Genomic DNA, 21,025 nt, shown 5'->3' on the forward strand with positions numbered 1-21,025 from the left:
TAAAAAAACCCATCCAATACTGTAGCTAATATATAGTACAGTTACAGCTACAGTATTAGCAGCCACAAGGCAATGAGCATACAGAATACAATACAAAATTGTTTACAGTACCGTATTTGATATTTCTATTTTACACCTTGACTTCTATCAGAGCTACATTGCTGTCCTAAGTGAATTCAATGTATGTGCAAAAATACTTGTTTTAGATAACTAACAATTTAGATTTTGAGCTGTTTTGATGATGATGATGATGATGCTTGTTTAAAGGGGCCTAACATCGAAGGTCATTGGCCCTCGAGCTGTTTTATCTCCCTTAAGCTATTGGTGGTGAGTCTGCTATTTCCTTAGCAAACACTACCAGATACATTAGTTAACACAGAGAAATGCAAGATACACCATTTTGGCAGGTTTTAGGTTACCATAAACAGTGATTTTATAACATATGCCAAACGAAATATGTCTAACATCCCGAGTTTGGTTGTAGATATGTTAATTTGGCTATGAAGAATTAGTGAAAACCACCCACAAAACGAATAGGGTACAATTATCTAAAAAAACTGAAATTTTGCAGGTACTTGGAATTCGCTTTGGATGACTACAGTATACTAGAATTTAATTAACAATGTATTGTATTTGGATTCTATTCTTTTAAATGCCAGCCTGAAGAATCATTTGTAAGTACAGTATATTATGATTAAATATTTTCTTTATATTGTAAGTGGGATCTTTTAATTCCTCTATCACGGATTCCATTCACATTAACAAAAAGCTTGAAGTTGAAGGATTCATTACCCGGGTTCTATTGTACAAACAAATGGGAATTTTCCAGTTTAAAAAAAAATTCAGGTCAACTTCACATGTTTTACTGTATTTACCACATGGATAGATCAATCTCTAAATATTTATGAATACAATAAATGGAAGACAATTTAGTATTTAAATATGTGGGGTATCTATTCCAAATCCATAGTAATAGATAGTAACAGATACCCGTTACAAAGCATTATTATTATTATTATTATTATTATTATTATTATTATTATTATTATACTTATTTTTATTTTTTTGCTATTTGCTTTACGCCGCATCGACACAGATAAGTCTTATGGCAACGATGGGACAGGAAAGGTCTAGGAATGGGAAGGAAGTGGCCTTAATTAAGGTACAGCCCCAGCATTTGCCTGGTGTGGAAATGAAAAACCACAGAAAACCATCTTCAGGGCTGCCGACAGTGGGGTTCGAACCCACTATCTCCCGGATGCGAAAAGCATTATTACCCTTGATGGAATCACCAGTGTTGTGTGATATCCGTTTCCACCCATATGGAAGTTGTAGCTTGTGGTCGGCAGCACATGCTTGCATGCCTACCTGAATAGAGTGGCCAACTGCCTAAAAGACATGTTAGGAATAGTTCTAAATCAAATACTGCAAAGTGATTTTTTCATTTCAGGTATAAAGTCAAAATCACTGGTGTTTTAAAAAGGGGAGACAGGTGGATATTGTAGCACTTTGCAATTCTATCAACTCAGGAATTCAACTATTGCTTGTGCAACACACACTCAAGTGCTGTCATCCAAAATTATAAGATGGTTTCTATCAACAATGTCTTGTTCCTTGATTACATGGTCAGCGTAGTGGTCAGTCCAGAGGGCACTGGGTTGGATTCCTGGCCAAGCTGACAATTTTAAATGTGTGTGGTTAAATTCCCTGGCTGGGGGACTAGTATTCATATTTGCCTCAATACACATCTTCATCTATACACAACAATACTAACTACCACAGGCACTTGCAATAGTTTTTTATTACTAGTGATTTAATTTAGCACCAACACAATGAATGTTTTCAGAGATGCAAGCATGAGAAAAGGACTAGAATTGGGAAAGTAGAGGCTATGGTTTTAATTAAGTTACAGCCTGGTGTGAAAATGGGGAACCACAGAAAACCATCTTCAGGGCTGCCAACGGTGGGATTCAAACTTACAATCTCCTAAATGCAAGCTCATAGCTTCACGACCTGAACCACGCAGCAATCTTGCTCGGTACTCACAATTTAGTGATAACATCCCTCCACATTGGTTTGCATAAGGAAAGGCATCCAGCTGTGAAACTGGGCCAAATCGTCACCAAGTGCAGACTCCAAGATATTGGGAAGAAGGCCAGGAAGAAGACTATGACAACAACTATCAATAGTATACCTAGGTTGAAACACCGGATCCGGTGAAATATCCGAAGGTAAGCAACAGTGGGCATGGTGAGCACTTGGATGGACAGTCACATGTAGTTGGCAAGAGGAGTATAAAACTATTGCAAGTAAACTCTGACTTAGGATCAGAGGTTCCTGGTCTAACTGCAGGCAATGAGGTCACGAAAGTCCAGGTTTGGATAAGGCACGTGTCTTTTTTTTTTTTTTTTTTTTTGTTCTATTACTGAAGGGATTCAATCTGGGATCTCCAGTACATGAAGATTATTGGGTCAGTCCAAGAATTCATTTAGTCCAATTGTTTTGAGCAGATGATGTAATATACATACAACATGTGATTTATATGAGAGTAATTAATGTGCTGGTGATGTTAAACGTTCCCTCTACTTTGGCTTCTAGCAAACAACAAATGGCTGCCACAGTCTGATATAATTACCATCAGAGTGACAAACATATGGTAAGCACTTTATGCAAAGATAAAAAATTACACAAAAAACAACCCATCATGAATGACAAGAATAAAAAGGATATTCTCAGTTTTCATGCTTAAAAAAATGTATTTCAATAGAAAGATTTATTAACAATTATTACTAACCCACCACTGGTAACATTTATCTAAAACAGTAACAGCAGCAAGTACATAAGGAACATACTTGAGAAACAACATAAATGAAGAAAATTATAATTGGTCTTATGCTTCAGTAACAACTATACTTTTATGGTTACCTGAGACACTGATGTGCAGCAGTTCTTTTATGTGCTGGTAAATCTACTGACATGAGGCTGGCATATTTAAACACTTTCAAGTATCACTAAAATGAGCTGGGATCAACCCTGTCACCTTGGGCTCAGAAAGTCAGCGCTCCATTCTGAGCCAGTAAGCCCAGTGAAAATTCATTCAAATTTACTCTTATTTGAATCAGTCCATTTCCTGGAGGGAAAAAAGATAAGCAAGCACACCTGCAGTTTTACGTGACTGTTGATATTGTGATCATAGCAATGGGACCTCCAATTTTATGTGAAATCAAAACCACAGAGATGTTAACTTTTACTTTAAAAATTTCACACATATTGAATGGAACTTGAATTGTGACTGCATATGTGAGGAAACAGTGATGATGTGATCCAATTATCATGCCCCCCCCCCCCCCACACACACACATACATATCCCTGTACAACTACTTACCAGAAAGTGTGAATATTACTGTGCATTTAAGATCCCTTTAGGAAGTGCTAGGGTACTGACATCCTGTGCTGGGGAAAATTCTCTAACGTGTCAATGTACGGAAACATGTTTATAATATTTACACATTTTTTAATGCCAAGTGACAGTGCAGGGATTCATTACAAACAGCTTGGACACAGGGGGCAAGTGTTTAACCAGCTGTACTACACAGCTGGTTAAGGGTATTTGACTTCAAGATCTATGTTGTTTCTCTAGAAGACCATCATTTACAAACCCTGTTATTGTGTATTCGTCATCACTTTGCACGTATAATTTCTTCACTATTTAGTGGAGTATCTCCTTACATCACTCCAACTAGCAAAGAGGAATTTGTGAAAGTTCATTCCCAATAAAGTCCTCATTAAGCGTGACCATCACACTCACAAACTGTGTTTGTCAACCTCAACAGGAAGCCTACTTGATCCTGGCAGGAAAAGGAATTCTTCCTGCTAAATGCACTGCACTTCTACGCTCTAGCTTCCAATTTTGATATAACATCATGAGTCTTTTCAATCACACTATATATGTATGGTCGTTCCATAGGATTCACTTTTAACATGTAGAGTATTAGGTCATGCATATCCTGAAACAGAACAAGATACCAGTTTTACTGCTAACATTAATATAATTAAGAATACAATTCACATCAGTAAAAAGGTTTACTATGGCCTGATGAATAGGTTGGGGCAGCCATGGTCATCAGCCTCATTAACTTACTGTATGCAACTGCTGACACAACCTGGATTATTGTGATATTTGAAAGAATTTGCACTTGTATATAACTGGTAATAGGATTAAAAACAATTCTCATACTTTTCAGGAGAGGAGACAAAACATTTCACTGTGCTCTTATTACAGACACATAGTTAGAATGTCTTTTACATTTAACTATTTATTCCCTTATTAAATTAATTTATTCATTTTTAACATGGTATTTGTATATTACAATAGATCCTTTGTTGTGGCTGGGTCACGACTTGGGGAATTCACTTCCAGCTGCTGCCAGGAACTCTAACACAATCTCAAAATTTAAGACTGAATGCAGAGATTACCTGCTGAAAACTGTACAACTAAAGCTTACCGTAACATTAGGTTATTAATAGACTGATGAGAAAATGAAGTAGAGATACCTGGCTAGTAACATATAGCGGCACCTTTTGCCCCGAAGATGGCAATGACGTGGCGTGACTGACTCCACAAGATATTGAAGGTTTTGGGCCTACCCTTGGGATACCCTGCATCAATGATTTTAGCCGACACTTATACGGATTACCTACAGCATACTTGCATTATGGGAAAAATCAGTGTAATAAAATATTGGGCACAGTATGATGATAATATGATAGTAATTATAGATACACAGATCAGCGAGAATTTGCGAGTGATAATGAAAACTAAAAATCCATTAACTACCTCACTGTAACAATAATACGAAGAAAAGATAATAAACTCTCTTTTGATATCTACAGAAAGCCCACCCACACCCTCAACACCATCAGGCAAACCTCCCAGCATCCATGTACACAAAAGAAAGCGGCACACAACAATAAGGTAGAAAGAGCCTTTAAATTGCCATTATCTTCGAAAAATTTCAAAAAAGAAATCAAACTATTCGCAATATAGCTAACATAAATTGATTCAGTAAGATGTTCACTAATAAAATTATTAACAAAGGAGTAAACCAAAGACAACACTCATACCCATATCTAAGTCTAAAGAGAAATTTGCTACCTTCAAGTTTAACGATAATATATAACAGGTAATTAATGTCTTTAAGAAATACAACTTGAACATAGCATTTAAAACAAACAACACTAATGCTAAACTGATTTTCAATACCCATTCCTACTGTCAGCAAGAATAACAAATACATGAATGATGGAGTTTATAAACTTGGATGACAAATGTGCAATTGTTCTTACGAGGGACAAACTGGAAGAAACTTCATCACAAGATACGCTGAACATTATAACACCAACAAATATAAATGGCTCTCAGCGATTAGCGAACACCATGAAAGTACGAACCACAAATATATCAATATAGAACAGGATCTAACAATTCTGTGACGTGAACAAAAGGGCCCTGTACTGAATATTCTTGAGAACATCTACATTAATACTGGTCAATTTAAGAATCCATCCCATAAGAAAAAAATTTACAATAAGAGAAACTTATTAATAGATAATTTCAAATTATTTGTAAACAAAACCAAAATAAACTCCGCACCCAGTACAGAAGATCAGCGCAGCCTCCCGTGAATGAATCCCCTCCTGGACCTACTCCCCACCCATTTACCCAACATGACCAGCCTCTTCCTACAATGCCAACCTGCACGGACACTAGTAGCAGCAGATTGCCTGTCAAAACACATTCTATAATAGGAAGACTCCATAACTAACAGAGTACAGACAAATAGTGGAATAGGTCTTATGGTGACGATGGGATAGGAAAGGGCTAGGAATGGGAAGGAAGCGGCCGTGGCCTTAATTAAGGTACACCCAAGCATTTGCCTAGTGTGAAAATGGGAAACCATGGAAAATCATCTTCAGGGCTGCCGACAGTGGGATTCGAACCCACTATCTCCCAGATGCAAGCTCACAGCTGCGCGCCCCTAACTACATGGCCAACTCGCCTGGTGAATACCAGTTTAACCACATATAATACACAGACTTCTTTGCTTGCATATACCTACATAGTATTTGCAGGTCATATAATATCCACTGACAGTACTCAGTTAACATCACGCACAGGAGAAAATGCATCAAGCTACATACCTCCTCATATCACTGCATTTAATGACTATATACAGAGCTTTTAGAAATGGTTTCAGTTCAAGAGGGAAGATTAGAGAATTTTCTAAGTAACATTATTTTATAATTTTAAGACCAGAGATTGCATCCTGATGCCATATTTTAACTTATGTTTTTACATGTTAATAATCAAGATTCAAATAAGACTTATTACATTAGTGTCCATTAACTTTTATTATGCCGCTGCTGAACAATAGGCTGTGTACTTCTGTGATTCAAGATTTTAGCATGACTTATTGTACTAGTGTCCCTAAACTTATATTAGTACATCACTGAACTGTAGATTATGTACATTTAAGATTCAAACTACAGAAGATGACCCAAAATAGAGGTTGGAACATGTATGGTCTTTAATGTAAAAACAACATCTTCATAGATGAAGTAAATAATGTATTGAATAGGAGGACTCAAACATTTATATTGTACAATTAATTTAGTCTACAAGGTCTCATCGTAGTCTTTTCTTCATTTTCTTTCAGACGTAACATCAAACAGAAAGAACCGTACTGACAGAATTACAACTCTAACATAACTAAGAAATTCAACAATACCAATTAGTCCAAACCACACCAAATTTTCACTCCAACTTCTTACAAGAGGTCATGAGATTATAAATTTCAACACAGACATTCGACTCCAGTGAAGGTCTCAAGGACAAATTTACATTTCATCAGCACCATACAAATTCAAGTCCTACTTCACCACTTTGCAGCTTTTGACTGAGCACTTAAGTGCCACTCAAGATTAAAATTGTGAATTTTACAAATTCATATTTTATCAAGACTCGTAAATTTAAAAGGATGAACCTGGCAAACATTAATATGCACAAACAACGTCAAAAATATCTAATTTTAACTGTTATGCTTGTCGTAACATCATTAAGACACAAACATTTTAAGTTTTAAGATTTTAACTTCATATACTACCAAATGGTTTAATAAGTGCAAGAAAACTTTAGGTACCGGTATATATGTTTCATCATTGCTTATGTATTCAATAGGTTAAGTACCTCGTCAATTTTTATTATGAGTGGCTGAAGACGACCAATACTTGGTCGAAACTAGTCCCATATTGTGATGTATAATTAATCACATAATAAATTATGCACTGATTAGGTGGACTCCCTTCCCTTAATATATTGTAATTACAGAATTATCAACACAAAATCAAACAGGGGATATGCAGGAGTTGGTTCAATAATAAGAAAATAATGCAGCAAGTAAGCCATTATGACCAGCACAGGGAAAGGATTATTGTTTTCAAGACACACCAAGTCAATGCGCACCATAACAGGGCAGGTCTATATGCCTATTACTTCAGGGGGTGATGATGAAATCAAAAGAATATATGAAGATAGAAGATTTTATGCAATTTGTAAAAGGTGACGAGAATCTAATTGTGATGGGAGACTGGAATGCAGAGGCAGGTCAAGGAAGAGAAGGTAATACAGTAAGAGAATTCAGATTGGGACAAAGGAATGAAAGAGGAAGTTGGCTGGTTGAATTCTGCACCGACGATAATTTAGTCCTTACTAATACTTGGACCAAACATAACAAACAACGGGTGCATACGTGGATGAGACCTGGAGACACTGGAAGGTATCAAATAGACTTCATTATGATTAGGCAGAGATTCAGAAATCAGGTGCTGGATTGCAAGAATTTCCCAGGAAGAGACGTAGATTCTGATAATGTTTTGGTCATGAAATGCCACCTGAAGTTGAAGAAAATGAAGAAAGGAATGAATGCAAGGAAATGAGATCTAGACAAGTTGAAAGAAAAGAGTGCGAGGGATTGTTTCAAGGAATATGTTGCACAAGGACTAAATGAAAAACTGAAGGAAACACATCAAAGGAAGAATGGACAGTTGTGAAGAATGAGGTTAATAAGGCTGCTGAGAAAAGGTTAGGAAAAAGGAAAGATCAACTAAGAATCAATGGATAACTCAGGAGATACTAGACCTGATTGATGAACGATGAATGTACAAGAATGAAAAAAATGAGGAGGGCAGAAAAGAATACAGGCGATTAAAGATTTGTTTTTCCTGCTAGTTGCTTAACGTCGCACCAGCACAGATAGGTTTTTTTGTTGCTATTTTGCTTTATGTCGCACTGATACAGATAGGTCTTAAGGTTATGATGGGACAGGAAAGGCCTAGGAATGGGAAGGAAGTGGCCGTGGCCTTAATTAAGATACAGCACCAGCATTTGCCTGGTGTGAAAATGGGAAACCATGGAAAACCATCTTCAGGGCTGCCAACAGTGCAGTTCGAACCCACTGTCTCCCGGATGCAAGCTCATAGCTGCACGCCCCTAACCGCACGGTCAACTCGCCCGGTCGATTAAAGAAGGAAGTGGATAAAAAGTGCATTACAGCTAAGGAAGAATAGCTGAAAGAGAAGTGCAAGGATGTTGAATGTTGTATGGTCCTAGGAAAGGTAGATGCTTCATATTGGAAAAGCAAAGAAAGGTGTATGAATATTAAGAGCTCAGATAGAAAACCACTTCGGATGATGATGCTTGTTGTTTAAAGGGGCCTAACATTGAGGTCATCGGCCCCTAATGGTATGATATGAGACAAAATGTTATGGCAAATTAAAAGTCCAAAATCCTCCACTGACCAGAATTCAAAGCGCGAGGACGAAGAATGAATGGATGGATATGAATTTAAAACGATCTGTGGAACTGACCCACAAGGTCTCACATGCACAGAAGCTGGCACAAAACAATAGTATTACTGACCAAGGGACTGCTTCTATAGCACAATGCTGAATCGATTATGCTTGTAGTCGAAACAGGTCCAAAATCCAGGTCATCGGCCCTTCATAATGGTACTTATCGCTAGGAAAGTAGAACCATGTTATTTGTCATTTGGCGGTGCTACTCAAAAGTAGCGTAGACGTGCGGTATTCCACATATTATGGTATTATTCACAGGTTGTGTAATGCGCACATGTAACACAGACCTATGGTGTTTCACACATTGCGGCGCTATTTACAGGCAACGCAAACCTATGGCGTTCCTCAGTGGACTAACCACAGGGACCCAAACTATCCCGTGGTATTCCTCACATTGTGGGAACTAAGCATAGGGAAGGCAGAACCATGGTGTCGCTCACCCCATGGTGTTGCTCATATAGGGGTACGAATCACAGGTACTGTAAGACCCTCATCCTGATTCACACACTGTCGCTACTAATTACAAACCCATTGCATACCTAACATAGTAGTACTACGCGCAAGTAAATGCGACCCATGGTGTTCCCTGCGTGATGGTACTAATTACAAGTAGTCTCATGGTTCTAATTTGATCATCCCTTGGTCGCCGCTTTTAGTCACCTCTTATGACATGCAGGGGATACCGCGGGTGTATTCTACATGTGTGTCCCCCACCCGCAGGGGGTGAAAACCACTTCTAAGGAAAGAAAAGGCGGGAACATATTCAACAGTTGTATCAAAGTAAAGATGTAGATGATATGGTTCTGGAACAAGAAGAGGCTGATGATGATGATGACGAAATTTTGAAGTCAAAATTCAACAGAGCTTTGAGAGACCTAAATAAGAACAAGGCACTTGGAATTGATGACATTTCCTCAGAATTATTGGGTGCCTCAGGAGAAACCTGCATGGCAAGGTGTTTAGGTATTTAGTGTGTGAGATGTATGATACAGGAGAAGTGCCATCCAATATTTTTGGTAGAAGGTTGTGATACCTATTCCCAACAAAGACGGTGCAGACAAGTGTGAAAACTACCACACCATTATTGTCATAACTTCATTAAGACATAAAAGTTTTATGTTTTAAGGTCTTTAGATTTTAACTTCATATACTACCAAATGGGTTAACAAGTACAAGAAAACTTAAGGTTGTAAAATTTTAACATATATTATTTACAGAAGAATGGAAAGGCAAGTTCAAACTGAGTTGGGAGAAAATCAGTTTGGCTTCAAAAGAAATGTAGGAACACGTGAAGCAATCCTGAATTTATGTCTGATCTTAAAGGACTGAATTAAGAAGGACAAGCACACATATATGGTGTTCAAATATCTAGAAAAGGCATTCTATTATGCTCACTGGACCAACCTATTTAAGATTGTGAGGGTGACTGGGCTCAGATAACGAGAACGAAGAAGAAGATGATGTATAAAAATCAGACTGCAGTAATAAGGATCGAGGGCTTTGAAAACGAAGCAGCAATCCAGAAAGGAGGGAGGCATGGCTGCAGTTTGTCCCCCCCCCTCCATGTCAATGTTTATATAGGACAGGCAGTAAAGAAAATCAAAGAGGAATTTGGAAAGGGAATCACAATCCAAGGAGAGGAAATCAAATCCCTGACATTTTCCAAGGATATTTTTATTTTATCTGAGAAAGCAGAAGAGAAATTACTGATTGGTATGGACAGAGTCTTGGGGAAGGAGTACAAGATGAAAATAAACAAGTCCAAAACAAAAGTAAGGGAATGCAGTCGAACAATGTCAGGGGATGAAGGAAATATTAGATTAGGAAATGATGTCTTAAAGGAAGCAGGTGAATACTGTTACTTGGACAGTAAAATAACTAATGTCAGAAATAAGGATGACAAAGAGAAGCTTTTGAAATGTATTCTTACAGAAGAATGATGGTGAGATGGGTAAATCGAAACATGAATGAAGAGATAATGAATCGAAGTGGTGAGAGGAGAATGATTTGGTTAAATTTGACGAGAAGAAGAGATAGAATGATAGAACACATCTTAAGACACCCACGACTTGTTCAGTTGGTTTTTTGAGGGAAGTATAGGCGGTAAAAACGGTAGCGGTAGATCCGGGTATGAATATGATAAGCAGATTAGAGCAGATGTAGGATGTAGTAGTTACGTAGAAATGAAAAGATTAGCCCAGGATATGGTGGCACGGAGAGCTGCATCAAACCAGTCTATGGACTGATGACTCAAACAACAATTTCATTTTGAAACTGAACTTGTCTATATTAGTTTAATTCAGGTTTTCATCTTTCAATGTTTGGGTATGGAAAGACTTCTCACCCTTTCAGCTCAGTTAAATACAGTATTCATTAACCTGAAGACTTTCATACTTTCAAGTACACCGTCTAGAGCACTCTGTCAAAACAAGGTAATATTCAGGGCAAGTCAGTTAAAATGTTTGCCTTAAATGACTCGCAAACTGTTAAAGATATAGGAAATTGTTTTTACTATCAGTAATGTTACCAAGGGTCTCATAACTGAACTTGTATTTTTTTTAGTGTGCAGAGAAAACGGTACTCACTTGCACATATTAAATGTAACTACACTATTTTCTACACCTACCATTAGGATTATGAAACTTGCAAATTGAGGGGTGTGAATTTTCAAAACCAGGCAAGTACTTTCCAGGAAAACAAAATGTCTTCAAATGTGCCACATTCATCAGCCGTGGGCTGCCGTATTCAAATGAAAAACTAACCAGGCGACCAAGGCACATGCTACGTATGATTCCTAAGCCTGTTGATTCATTCCAATGTGCACATAAATACACTATAATAATACTATATGATTCAAAATCTTAATATTGTTGTAGGTAACGTGTAAAAGAAGACTGGATATGCATTGGTTTATAGGTAGGGTTAGGATTTTGATGACTTGTCATCTTTTAATTGGTTCATAATAGACATTGCTAACATGTACAGAAATCCTGACCGTAGTTCCCACATTGAACAAATACTTATTTATTAGGTAATTTTTCTGCCATTTTATACTTTTAGCTGTTTTAAAAAATTATGTCATTATTTGTTCAGTTTATGAAATTTATTAACTATTTTATACTTTTTTAGTCATTTTCTTACATGTTTGAGGATTTTGCAGCATTCACATGTGTGATAATGGATATTATTGCAACTTTAAGTGAGGATGAATACAGTGAATTGAGAATTTTCACAACGCTTTGTCAATCTGGGCACTAAAACTTTATTCACCCCTTACTTCTTGGAAATGTCACATTCCAGGAGACACATCTGCAGTTGTAATTAATCCGAGAGGGATGTTAAAAGCGAGGGTAGCAAGACAAATTACATTTGGCCAAGTAATGCCAGTTGGTTAAGAGTTTCAGTGTAACCATACGTATGTGGAGTAAACTTTTGTTATCGATTTCAATATTTTTCTTGCCGTTTACATATTTAAAATCTATAACTTGACCATAATGGCCACCATGGTCCTTACCGACTTAAATCACTGTTATTAGTCATATTTAAAATGTGGAACTTAAAGCGAAGCAGGACTGCTCAATTTCGGAATTAGGGGAGGATATTTTTTCTACTGATGGTGAAATTCTTTTCTGCAAAATATATGAAGTGAAAGTGGCAGGGGGGTACGAGATTTTAAGTTCAGCAACATAGTAGTCGAGGAAAGTATTTACGTGGAATCCAACATAATAGCAGAGGATTATCAGCAAAATAAGAGCACAAGTCTGCAGAAAAAAATATTCATCTCTATCAATGAAACCAGCGACATTGAGGGCCGTTACATTGCCAATGTTATCGTGGGTACGATGGAAGTAGATTGATCTGGAAAAATACTTTTGCTCATGACCAAGATTTTGCACTTTGTGAACCATTCAGTAATATGTCACTTCTTTTATAAATCGAAAGCGCTACTATGGTCTGAGGATGTAAGCCATGACAATGTTTTAGTCTTTGTGACTAATGCAGCATCTACTAACGCTATCAAATCATTTTACTCAAGAACAGTGCACGTAACCTGCCTAGCTCATGCTTTTCACAGAGTAGCCAAAAAGGTCAGATCAAATTTCCCAGAAGTTGACAAGGTTGTGTCGCACACCAAGAAGGTATTTCTTAAGGTTCCATCTAGCAGGGAACTCTTTAAATCCCAAGCACCCAACATTCCCTGCAGTGTTGCATCACATGGTAGGGAACATTGATCCCATCAACAGTTGTTCTTTTTCCTGGGAGAATCTGCAAACGGTCACTGTCATGTACTGTAATGCGGAATGAGATAAGACTGTATATCACATTTTAAGTGCACATTTTTCATGTTATGCTCTAATCCAGTAATGCATCCGATTATCTAATGGCAAAATTTTCTTATTTTTGTTTCGTTCTGCAGATGTTCCCGACTTAATGGGCGACATAACAGAAAAGAAATTCTCAAAAGAAAAACAGAATTTGTATTATTTTTTACAATTTGTTTCCCGTCACACTGACACAGATAGGTCTTACGATAACGATGGGATGGGAAAGGGCTAGGGGTGGGAAGGAAGTGGCTGTGGCCTTAATTAAGGTACAGCCCCAGCATTTACCTGGTACAAAAATGGGAAACCACAGAAAACCATCTTCAGGGCTGCACCCAGTGGGGATATAACCCACTATTTCCTGGATGCAAGCTCACAGCTGTGCGCCCCTAACTGCATGGCCAACTAGCCCGGTGAATTTGTGTTATTAAACAATGGGTTGAAATGTTAACCAGTATATATGTGCAGCTTCATCAAAGTATGAAATCAGATTAGGTATCCATTAATTTTATATTAATATAGAAAGATGCAGTCTGTTTACATTTGTTTGAGTGCTAAAATTATGTCATCAACATAAATATAGGCTATACCAACTAGATAAGTAAATTGATTGTAAAATTTCATTTAAAATTTGTCATTTTAAAATTTTTGGATCATTTTACTGGATTTCTGCAGTCATTTTATAATCATTTTTTAAACATTTTTAGGTCACCAAAATCCTGGTCCTGTTTATAAGGACAATTTTTAAAATCCTGATATGACATTAAACCAATGTTACTAGATGTTTGGAATTAAACCAAGGCTGTATTTATTAGGTAACAACACGGATAAACAAAGTTAATGGTACATAACAATGATTAACTATGTTTGAAAGAAAATCAAAGCTGTATATATTCAATAAAGTACATAAATAAACAACAAACAGCTACTGCTACATAATGGAGGTGGGAGGGAGGGCAGTGGTCAACATTGCTTTCAATCATTGTAATGAAACAAAGTGCTCGAAATTCTGTCTTCCTACTGAGCGGCACATTCACAGTCTCTCTTGGAAATCAAGTGTACAACCTGAAGCAGTCACATATCTGTCTTTCCATGCCTGAGTTAACAAGGATGTCAACATGTCTCCCACTGTCCAAAACAAGAGTTAAGTACTTTCAAACAATGCGTTCTCCTCCACTTCCGAGTTCACTCTGACGTATGCTGTATTTTTGTTGTTCATCAAGGTTTGATATTTGTACTTTTTCTATATCTGTAACATTATAATCATGGACATTGAAAATTCAGGAATGTGATTATTTTCAAAACCCAATGAGTGCTTCTCATAGGAATGGAATGTCTTAAAAAATGCTTCATTCACTAAGCGTGGGCTTCCCTGTTCAAATGAATCGCTGACCAGGTGGCCAAGGCATTCACTGCGTGTGAATCATGAGTTGTCGACACAGAGTTCAATCACCTCCTCCTTACAGCTAGGTATTCTTCACTCCTAAGTTCTTTTCAGCCTTATGCCTGTTTCATACCAGATTTTTCTAGATGTTTTGACAATGGCTGAAAGCATCTGAAATGCTCTATTCAGATTACAGCTGATTTATAAATCGCTTTACTGTATTTTGATGATAATTATGAGCCTTGCGTTCCTTTTGACAGCTGTATTCTGTCTTCCAAGATGAGTGCAGAAGTGTAACGAAAGCATGAAGGGATGTTCTAGTTTAGAATTTTTAGACATGATAAGCCTGATTTTTTTGAGTATAGTAAAGACGAGTTGTAGTGAATGAAGCTCTGGACAGTTACCACACCACTGTTAAGTTCTGGTAAAAGAACCAAGAGAAAACCACTGCTAATGTTGTAGACACAAGCCGTTCTTTTTAGTCTATTTCAACCACTGTCGAAACATCCAGAAAAGAACTCAGGAATGAAAAGATTAAAATGTTAACTACAGTATCATGACGTTAAAGGTTTCTAAATCATTTATGTGCACATAAGGGAGAATACCTAGCTGTAAGGAGGAGGTGATAGAACTGTGTGTCAACAGCTCATGATTCACACACAGTGAGTGCCTTGGCCACCTGGTCAGCGATTCACTTGAACAGGGCAGCCCACAGTTAGTGAATAAAGCATTTTTTAAGACATTCCATTCCATGACTATAATGTTCATAAGCACTCGTTGGGTTTTTAAAATAATCACATTCCTGAATTTTCAATATCCACGACTATAATGTTACAGATAAAGAAAAAAGTACACTTCCATTAATAAATGTTAATATCATTTACTCTGCAGATACTGGCACCCTGGAAAAGTACTCCAAGTTCAATGAGTCCCTTAGTAACATGAAAAAGGACTTTCGATACCTTTAATGGCTGAACATGTTAGCTGACTCACCCTGTGTATTTAGATTCTTTCAGTTCTTGTAGAGACACTTTTTTTCCAGTCTGTAAACAAGTACAAAATAACACTCAGCAGGAACATGGGATACTTCGATATGGATTGTGTGTACTTTTCACACAGACCGGTTTTCAAAGAAGCAAGTGGTCTGGCATGTTAGTCAGGTTCCCCTACTTGCCAAGCGGTAAGGGGAAGAGCACAACAACATGAGTTACCTGCAGTAACAAAGAGGTTCAACAATCCCTATACTCTGCTACTGTACCTCCACTACACAAGGACAGAATGACAACCAGTGTATCCTATAACGGCCGTTCAAAACACATTAGGTCCTGAAATATTTTGCTCAGTTATGGGAAAACTAATAGGACAAGGTAAAAAGTACATAGCATATATTCTGAGATGTATTTTTCTTTACCGACTAGCAAAATATCTGCACATATACCCCTAACACCTTGTATATAGAGCCCAATACATGCATGAGAACATTTTAAAACTGTTGTGTACAACAGCTTACCTCATCATAAGGAGATTGTTCAGGGAAAGAAACAATACCACTGATGACTGCTAAAGCAACACTGTCTCCTCTCTCATATACAGTGTCAAATGGAGACTTGAAGTAGCACATAGCATACAATATACATCCCAGGGACTGGAAAAAATACACACACATTTATTTCTTCAGTTTTCAAACATTACCAGCATGCTACTAGTGAGCTATTTGCTTGTGGGTACCTTTACATCAATAGAACAATGGACCAATTTAATTCAAAACTTTTAACATCACTGTAACATTTAATCAAAACTGATATTGTTCAGGCTCCTCAAAAAAACGTGTTTCATCACAGTATGACAACAGGCTCATTGGTTGAGTTGCTATACCTCTCCATTCAGTGCCGTGAATGCATGAATAAAAACAGGATATGTCATTCTGCTCAGCAGTTAATACTTGATATTACTGATAATGTACATGCCAGGAGGAAATATTGTAAATCTAGTAATCCGTTCATGAGAGGCAATACCATTCAATAAATGGGTAACTGTTGAATCCTGGGGAAAGTCTCATAACTTACTGCTAACTGAGGAGTGTCTGTTCAAAAGGCACTATTTCCACCCTAAGAAAGTTGTGAAAAAATGCAAGGAAACATATAATAAAAGGCACATGGAACACACCTATCATTGGATATGGTACTACTTTTAAAGAATTACATTTGTCTGGTCTGGATTGCTCAAGGCATTCGATAGTAGTCAACTACTGCAATGCATATGGATGAAAGACTAAAAAAAAATTCTGAAGTAGAAATAACACCTTTTGAACAGACACTCATCAATTATGAAAGTGGTACAGTAAAGAGGAAAATAGTATGACCTATTAACATTTAAGAAAAATTTCTTGGGTTTATGTCCCACTAACTATTTTTACTATAACCTGTATGTTTTTCAGTCTGTCAAACACAAAATACAAATTTAAGAAACACTATAACATACCTGAAAAAGTAAACATTTTACTAATAAACAGAATAATAGGTTTTGTTCCACAAGAATGTCCTCCGATTTAATCAAATTACGTTATCATGTACACATATATACAGTATGAACAAAATTGTTGACCTTGTGTAAACTTATTACTGACATAATAATCAGTATAATAAGTACGTTATACTGTTTATTAAATTTATGTGCTGATAAATCTATGAGACTGATGTATTTGAGCACCCTCAAACACTCCCAGACTAAGCAAGGATTGAACCCTCCAACTTGGGCGGCTCAGATGACCAGCACTCTAGAGCCTGACACACTTAATCTGGCAGAAATTTTTAAGAGAGATTATTGACCCAATATAGATGGAGAGGATCTTGACAAAGACTTACAGGACTACTTTAAAAGGGAGAAGATATTAAAATTTATTGAGACAGGAACAGGACTAGCAATTAAAAATAACCAAATAGATGAAGCATTAATGCTCATAGAAAATACAGAGGCAGGTTATCAGAGTCTTTAAAACTAAAAATAACAACTCAGAGAGGTAGCACATTTTACTATCCACTAAATTTATTGAACTACTATTTACAGGTTCACTTGCATTTGGGTTTTCCACTCTACACAGATTTTATTCACGATCGTAATGAAACACACAGCTCGGTGGCGTGCCGACCTCCTATTTTCCAACATGGGCTTCATGGGTGCAGTGTTGTTCGGGAACAGTTCACTTGACAACTAACAAGTAGCTGCCAGCTTCAGCAGGATTCATAGTCACAATCGTACTTCACTGCTCCCTTCCCTGCAAAGTGTGTTCGCTGTCTCACTTCTTTGTGAAGTATGCTTGCTATGTAAGCTGCCCACATTTACATCAGGCCAGCCTGGCCACACTGGGCTAGACCCAACATTTGCCTGGTGTGAAAATGGGAAACCACGGAAAACCATCTTCAGGGCTGCCGACAGTGGGGTTCGAACCTGGGCTAGCCTCAACGGGCACCTCTGCTCTGCAGCATTTGTGTTGCAGTGTTTCTGTTTGTCCTGCAACGTTCCATTGAGAATTCTATTTGTACCGGCATGTAGCTTCATACCGGCACGAGCATCCTGGCTGTGTAAAGCCCACGTTCAAATGTTGTCAGTCTGGGTTCCACTACACATTTTCCTGGATGGGGAGCTGTCTCCTCCTGGCAATTCTTCCTCAGATGGTCCCACTCACTGCATTTCCAGTAGACAATTCCTCTGGAGCCTCGAGGTCCCGGTGGTGCAGAATATTACCATGACAGTGAAGAGCAGACCTCCAGGTGCTCTTCCACCCTGACGGCTTGTACTCACTGTCGGCAGTCCTTTATTTAAGATACATGCCTTCAAAAACACCAGTTGTATCTTCCAATTATTCACCTATTTCACTATTTTGTCTTTATATCGGTTAAAGAAGTAGTAGTTCACCTTTTCAAAACAACAGATATTCAAAAAATATTTTTTAACATTTCGGTACATGTTTTGTCCCCTCGTTAGGGACATCTTCAGCTGATGACAAATTAAAAGACAGTCAATGTTCAAAGATGTAATTAAAAATTTGCCATAAGAAGCACAATAATAGGAACACTGTAGGGCATTTTTAGTCCTTTCTGTCAAATCCAACTGTACAGAGCAACTAAGTATTATAAAATGATTGACAATGTTCATTAAAATAAGGCCGAGATAAAAAGTCTGAAGAAAACATTTGAAGTAATCTTAAGGTCTTAATATCCCTGGTCTGGGGACTGGGTGTTTGTGAAGTCCTTAATCTTCCTTTCCTCACATACAACATTCCACACTACCACCATTCCAATTACATGCAGGTTCATACAATAGGGTGCCAGTAGGGGCAAGAGATCCACATGGGTCGACGCCCCGAACAAATAGCATTACAAAAAAAAATCTTAAGGTCTTCTGATACAAAATTTCATGTAAGCATAATGATTTATTTGGCAGTTAAATATTACATTATATTTAAAGTTAGTAAACGTACCAGAACTAAAAAAGAGGACACAAATTTGTCTCGTAAAGCGATGAATTGGTAATGAGCGGAGACAGCGAAGAAAATAACCTCAAGATCAAGCAAAGTCAAAGGGATGCTTATAGAAGTCTAGAAAGAAAAAGAAAACGGGAAGTTGTAGAATGGGAAGAAATAGAGAAAGAAATGACTGTAAGAAGCACTTACTCCCCTGTTGGCCCTGCTGTGCTGATGTGTGTGTTCGTGTGGCGGAGTGAAAGCTGTTGACTGCTAGGATGGAATAGTGAGCAGCTGTTAGGAGAGAGGAGGGGAACATAATGGGCGGGGTTGAGTTGTGGGAAGGAGGAAACAGTTGGGTTTGTTGCAGTCTTTTTGTTTCATTGGATAAAAGGATATATTTTTATTAATTCTTTGAAAATTATATTGTATTTATCATTTATCTCATTAAGGTTGAAAGTGGGAGTGAACCTTTGGTCCAAACAGATGAAAATGTTGTCATATATGTTCATCAAAGTGCCCATATTAGCTGCACATAAAATAATGAGATCCTGATTTATTGTAGAAAAAGAAGGGTTAAAATCAGTCATATGAGAGTTCATTGCCAAAAATTTATTATGTATTTTGGCATTCACATGTTCTTGGGAGCAGATTAAAAAAACTTATACCTGTCTGCCCAATGTATGAAGCATCATACTGTGTGCATTTGAGCTCATATATTCCTGAATCAAAAAAAATTCTTTTGTTATCACTGATGATGATTTTAGAATAATCAACTGCCAGTGCTGGTTTTAAAAGAAATACTGTATTAAAATTCTGTTTCTTGAAAAGATTAGTATTTTGGAAAATGTTGTTGCTGGTGTAAGAGAAAGTAGCAAAGTCTTTATTTTTCTTTGCATCCCTAATGAGTGTAGAAGTGAATTGACTTTGTTAATGATTTTATTTACAAAATCTTTACTATATCCATTACCAAATGCACTTTTATGGATGGCATTAATTTCTTTTATAAAGTCCTCATGTGGCAGGGCAATATTGTGAGCTCTGTAGACTAAACTGCTCTCTAATGGGCTCTGGGATGAAGAGAATCTTGTTGGATGGTATTAATGGTTTGAGTGGGTTTCCTGAAAATTTTGAAGGGGAAATTATTATTGTTTCTTATCACTGTGATGTCAAGAAAATAAAGTGAGATGTTGGTCTCATTTTCCAAAATTAACTTAATATTGGGGTCTAGGGAGTTGATTTGATCATAATCTGCAGAACATTCTTGTAATTCATTGATAAATTATAGCAAAAATATACTCTACATATCTGACCCAAAGCATGATGCCTTTGATATTTGTTAAGGATTTTGGACTTTTGAAGGTTGTCTATATAAATTTCAAACAAAATTCCAGAGGTTTTCCCTTTATCCTTATCACCTCATCTCTATTATTACAATCATAAGGTACATTACATTTTTTCACTTCCCTGTATACTACATCCTTGAATCATGAAAAAATATAATGAAAACTGCTATAAAGTGCCATCTAGCAACAGAACTCCTTACTACACAGTACCACAAACATGTAGCTATAAGCAAGCCCATAAAAACTGCACGCAGGAATTTTTAATTAAATCCCACGCTCGAGCCCAGAGAAATTATGGGCTAGGTCAAACAGAATGTGGTGTATCAAGGCACCGACTACAATGAAACTTGGTAGGATGATCAATTAAGACATCAGAACATTATTGCACACCTGCCGTTGTTACCAAGGCTGTCCTCAGCGTGACAAAGTGAGTGATTTTGAACAGAATTCTGGCAGTTTCCTTTTCTGCACTACTAAAAGTTTAATATAGTAATAGCATGTATGTTTATGTATAGCTGACCAAGATATCATATATGTAATACTTTAACTTCCATTATGAACAATACAAAATACTGAAACTGAAATATATTGATGTAT

The 21,025-nt window shown here is 37.2% G+C and overlaps 1 protein-coding gene across 3 annotated transcripts in view; it reads right to left on the reverse strand.

Moving 5' to 3' along the window:
* Nucleotides 1-2,736: 2,736 nt before the first annotated feature.
* The window catches only part of LOC136864309 (serine/threonine-protein kinase 16), a 113,759-nt gene continuing 95,470 nt past the window's right edge, over nt 2,737-21,025 (reverse strand). For 2 of the 3 annotated variants that reach the window (XM_067141119.2, XM_067141121.2), the window contains 2 exons: nt 16,131-16,265; nt 2,737-4,008 (listed from right to left, as the gene is read on the reverse strand). In XM_067141119.2, coding sequence (XP_066997220.2) covers nt 3,892-4,008; nt 16,131-16,265 — 252 coding nt within the window. In that variant the 3' untranslated portion in view covers nt 2,737-3,891. The remainder of the gene's footprint in view (nt 4,009-16,130; nt 16,266-21,025) is intronic. The other variant, XM_067141120.2, reaches the window with a different exon arrangement.

Source organism: Anabrus simplex, chromosome 2, assembly GCF_040414725.1.
Source record: "Anabrus simplex isolate iqAnaSimp1 chromosome 2, ASM4041472v1, whole genome shotgun sequence".
In the NCBI taxonomy this organism is placed as follows: Eukaryota; Metazoa; Arthropoda; class Insecta; order Orthoptera; family Tettigoniidae; genus Anabrus; species Anabrus simplex.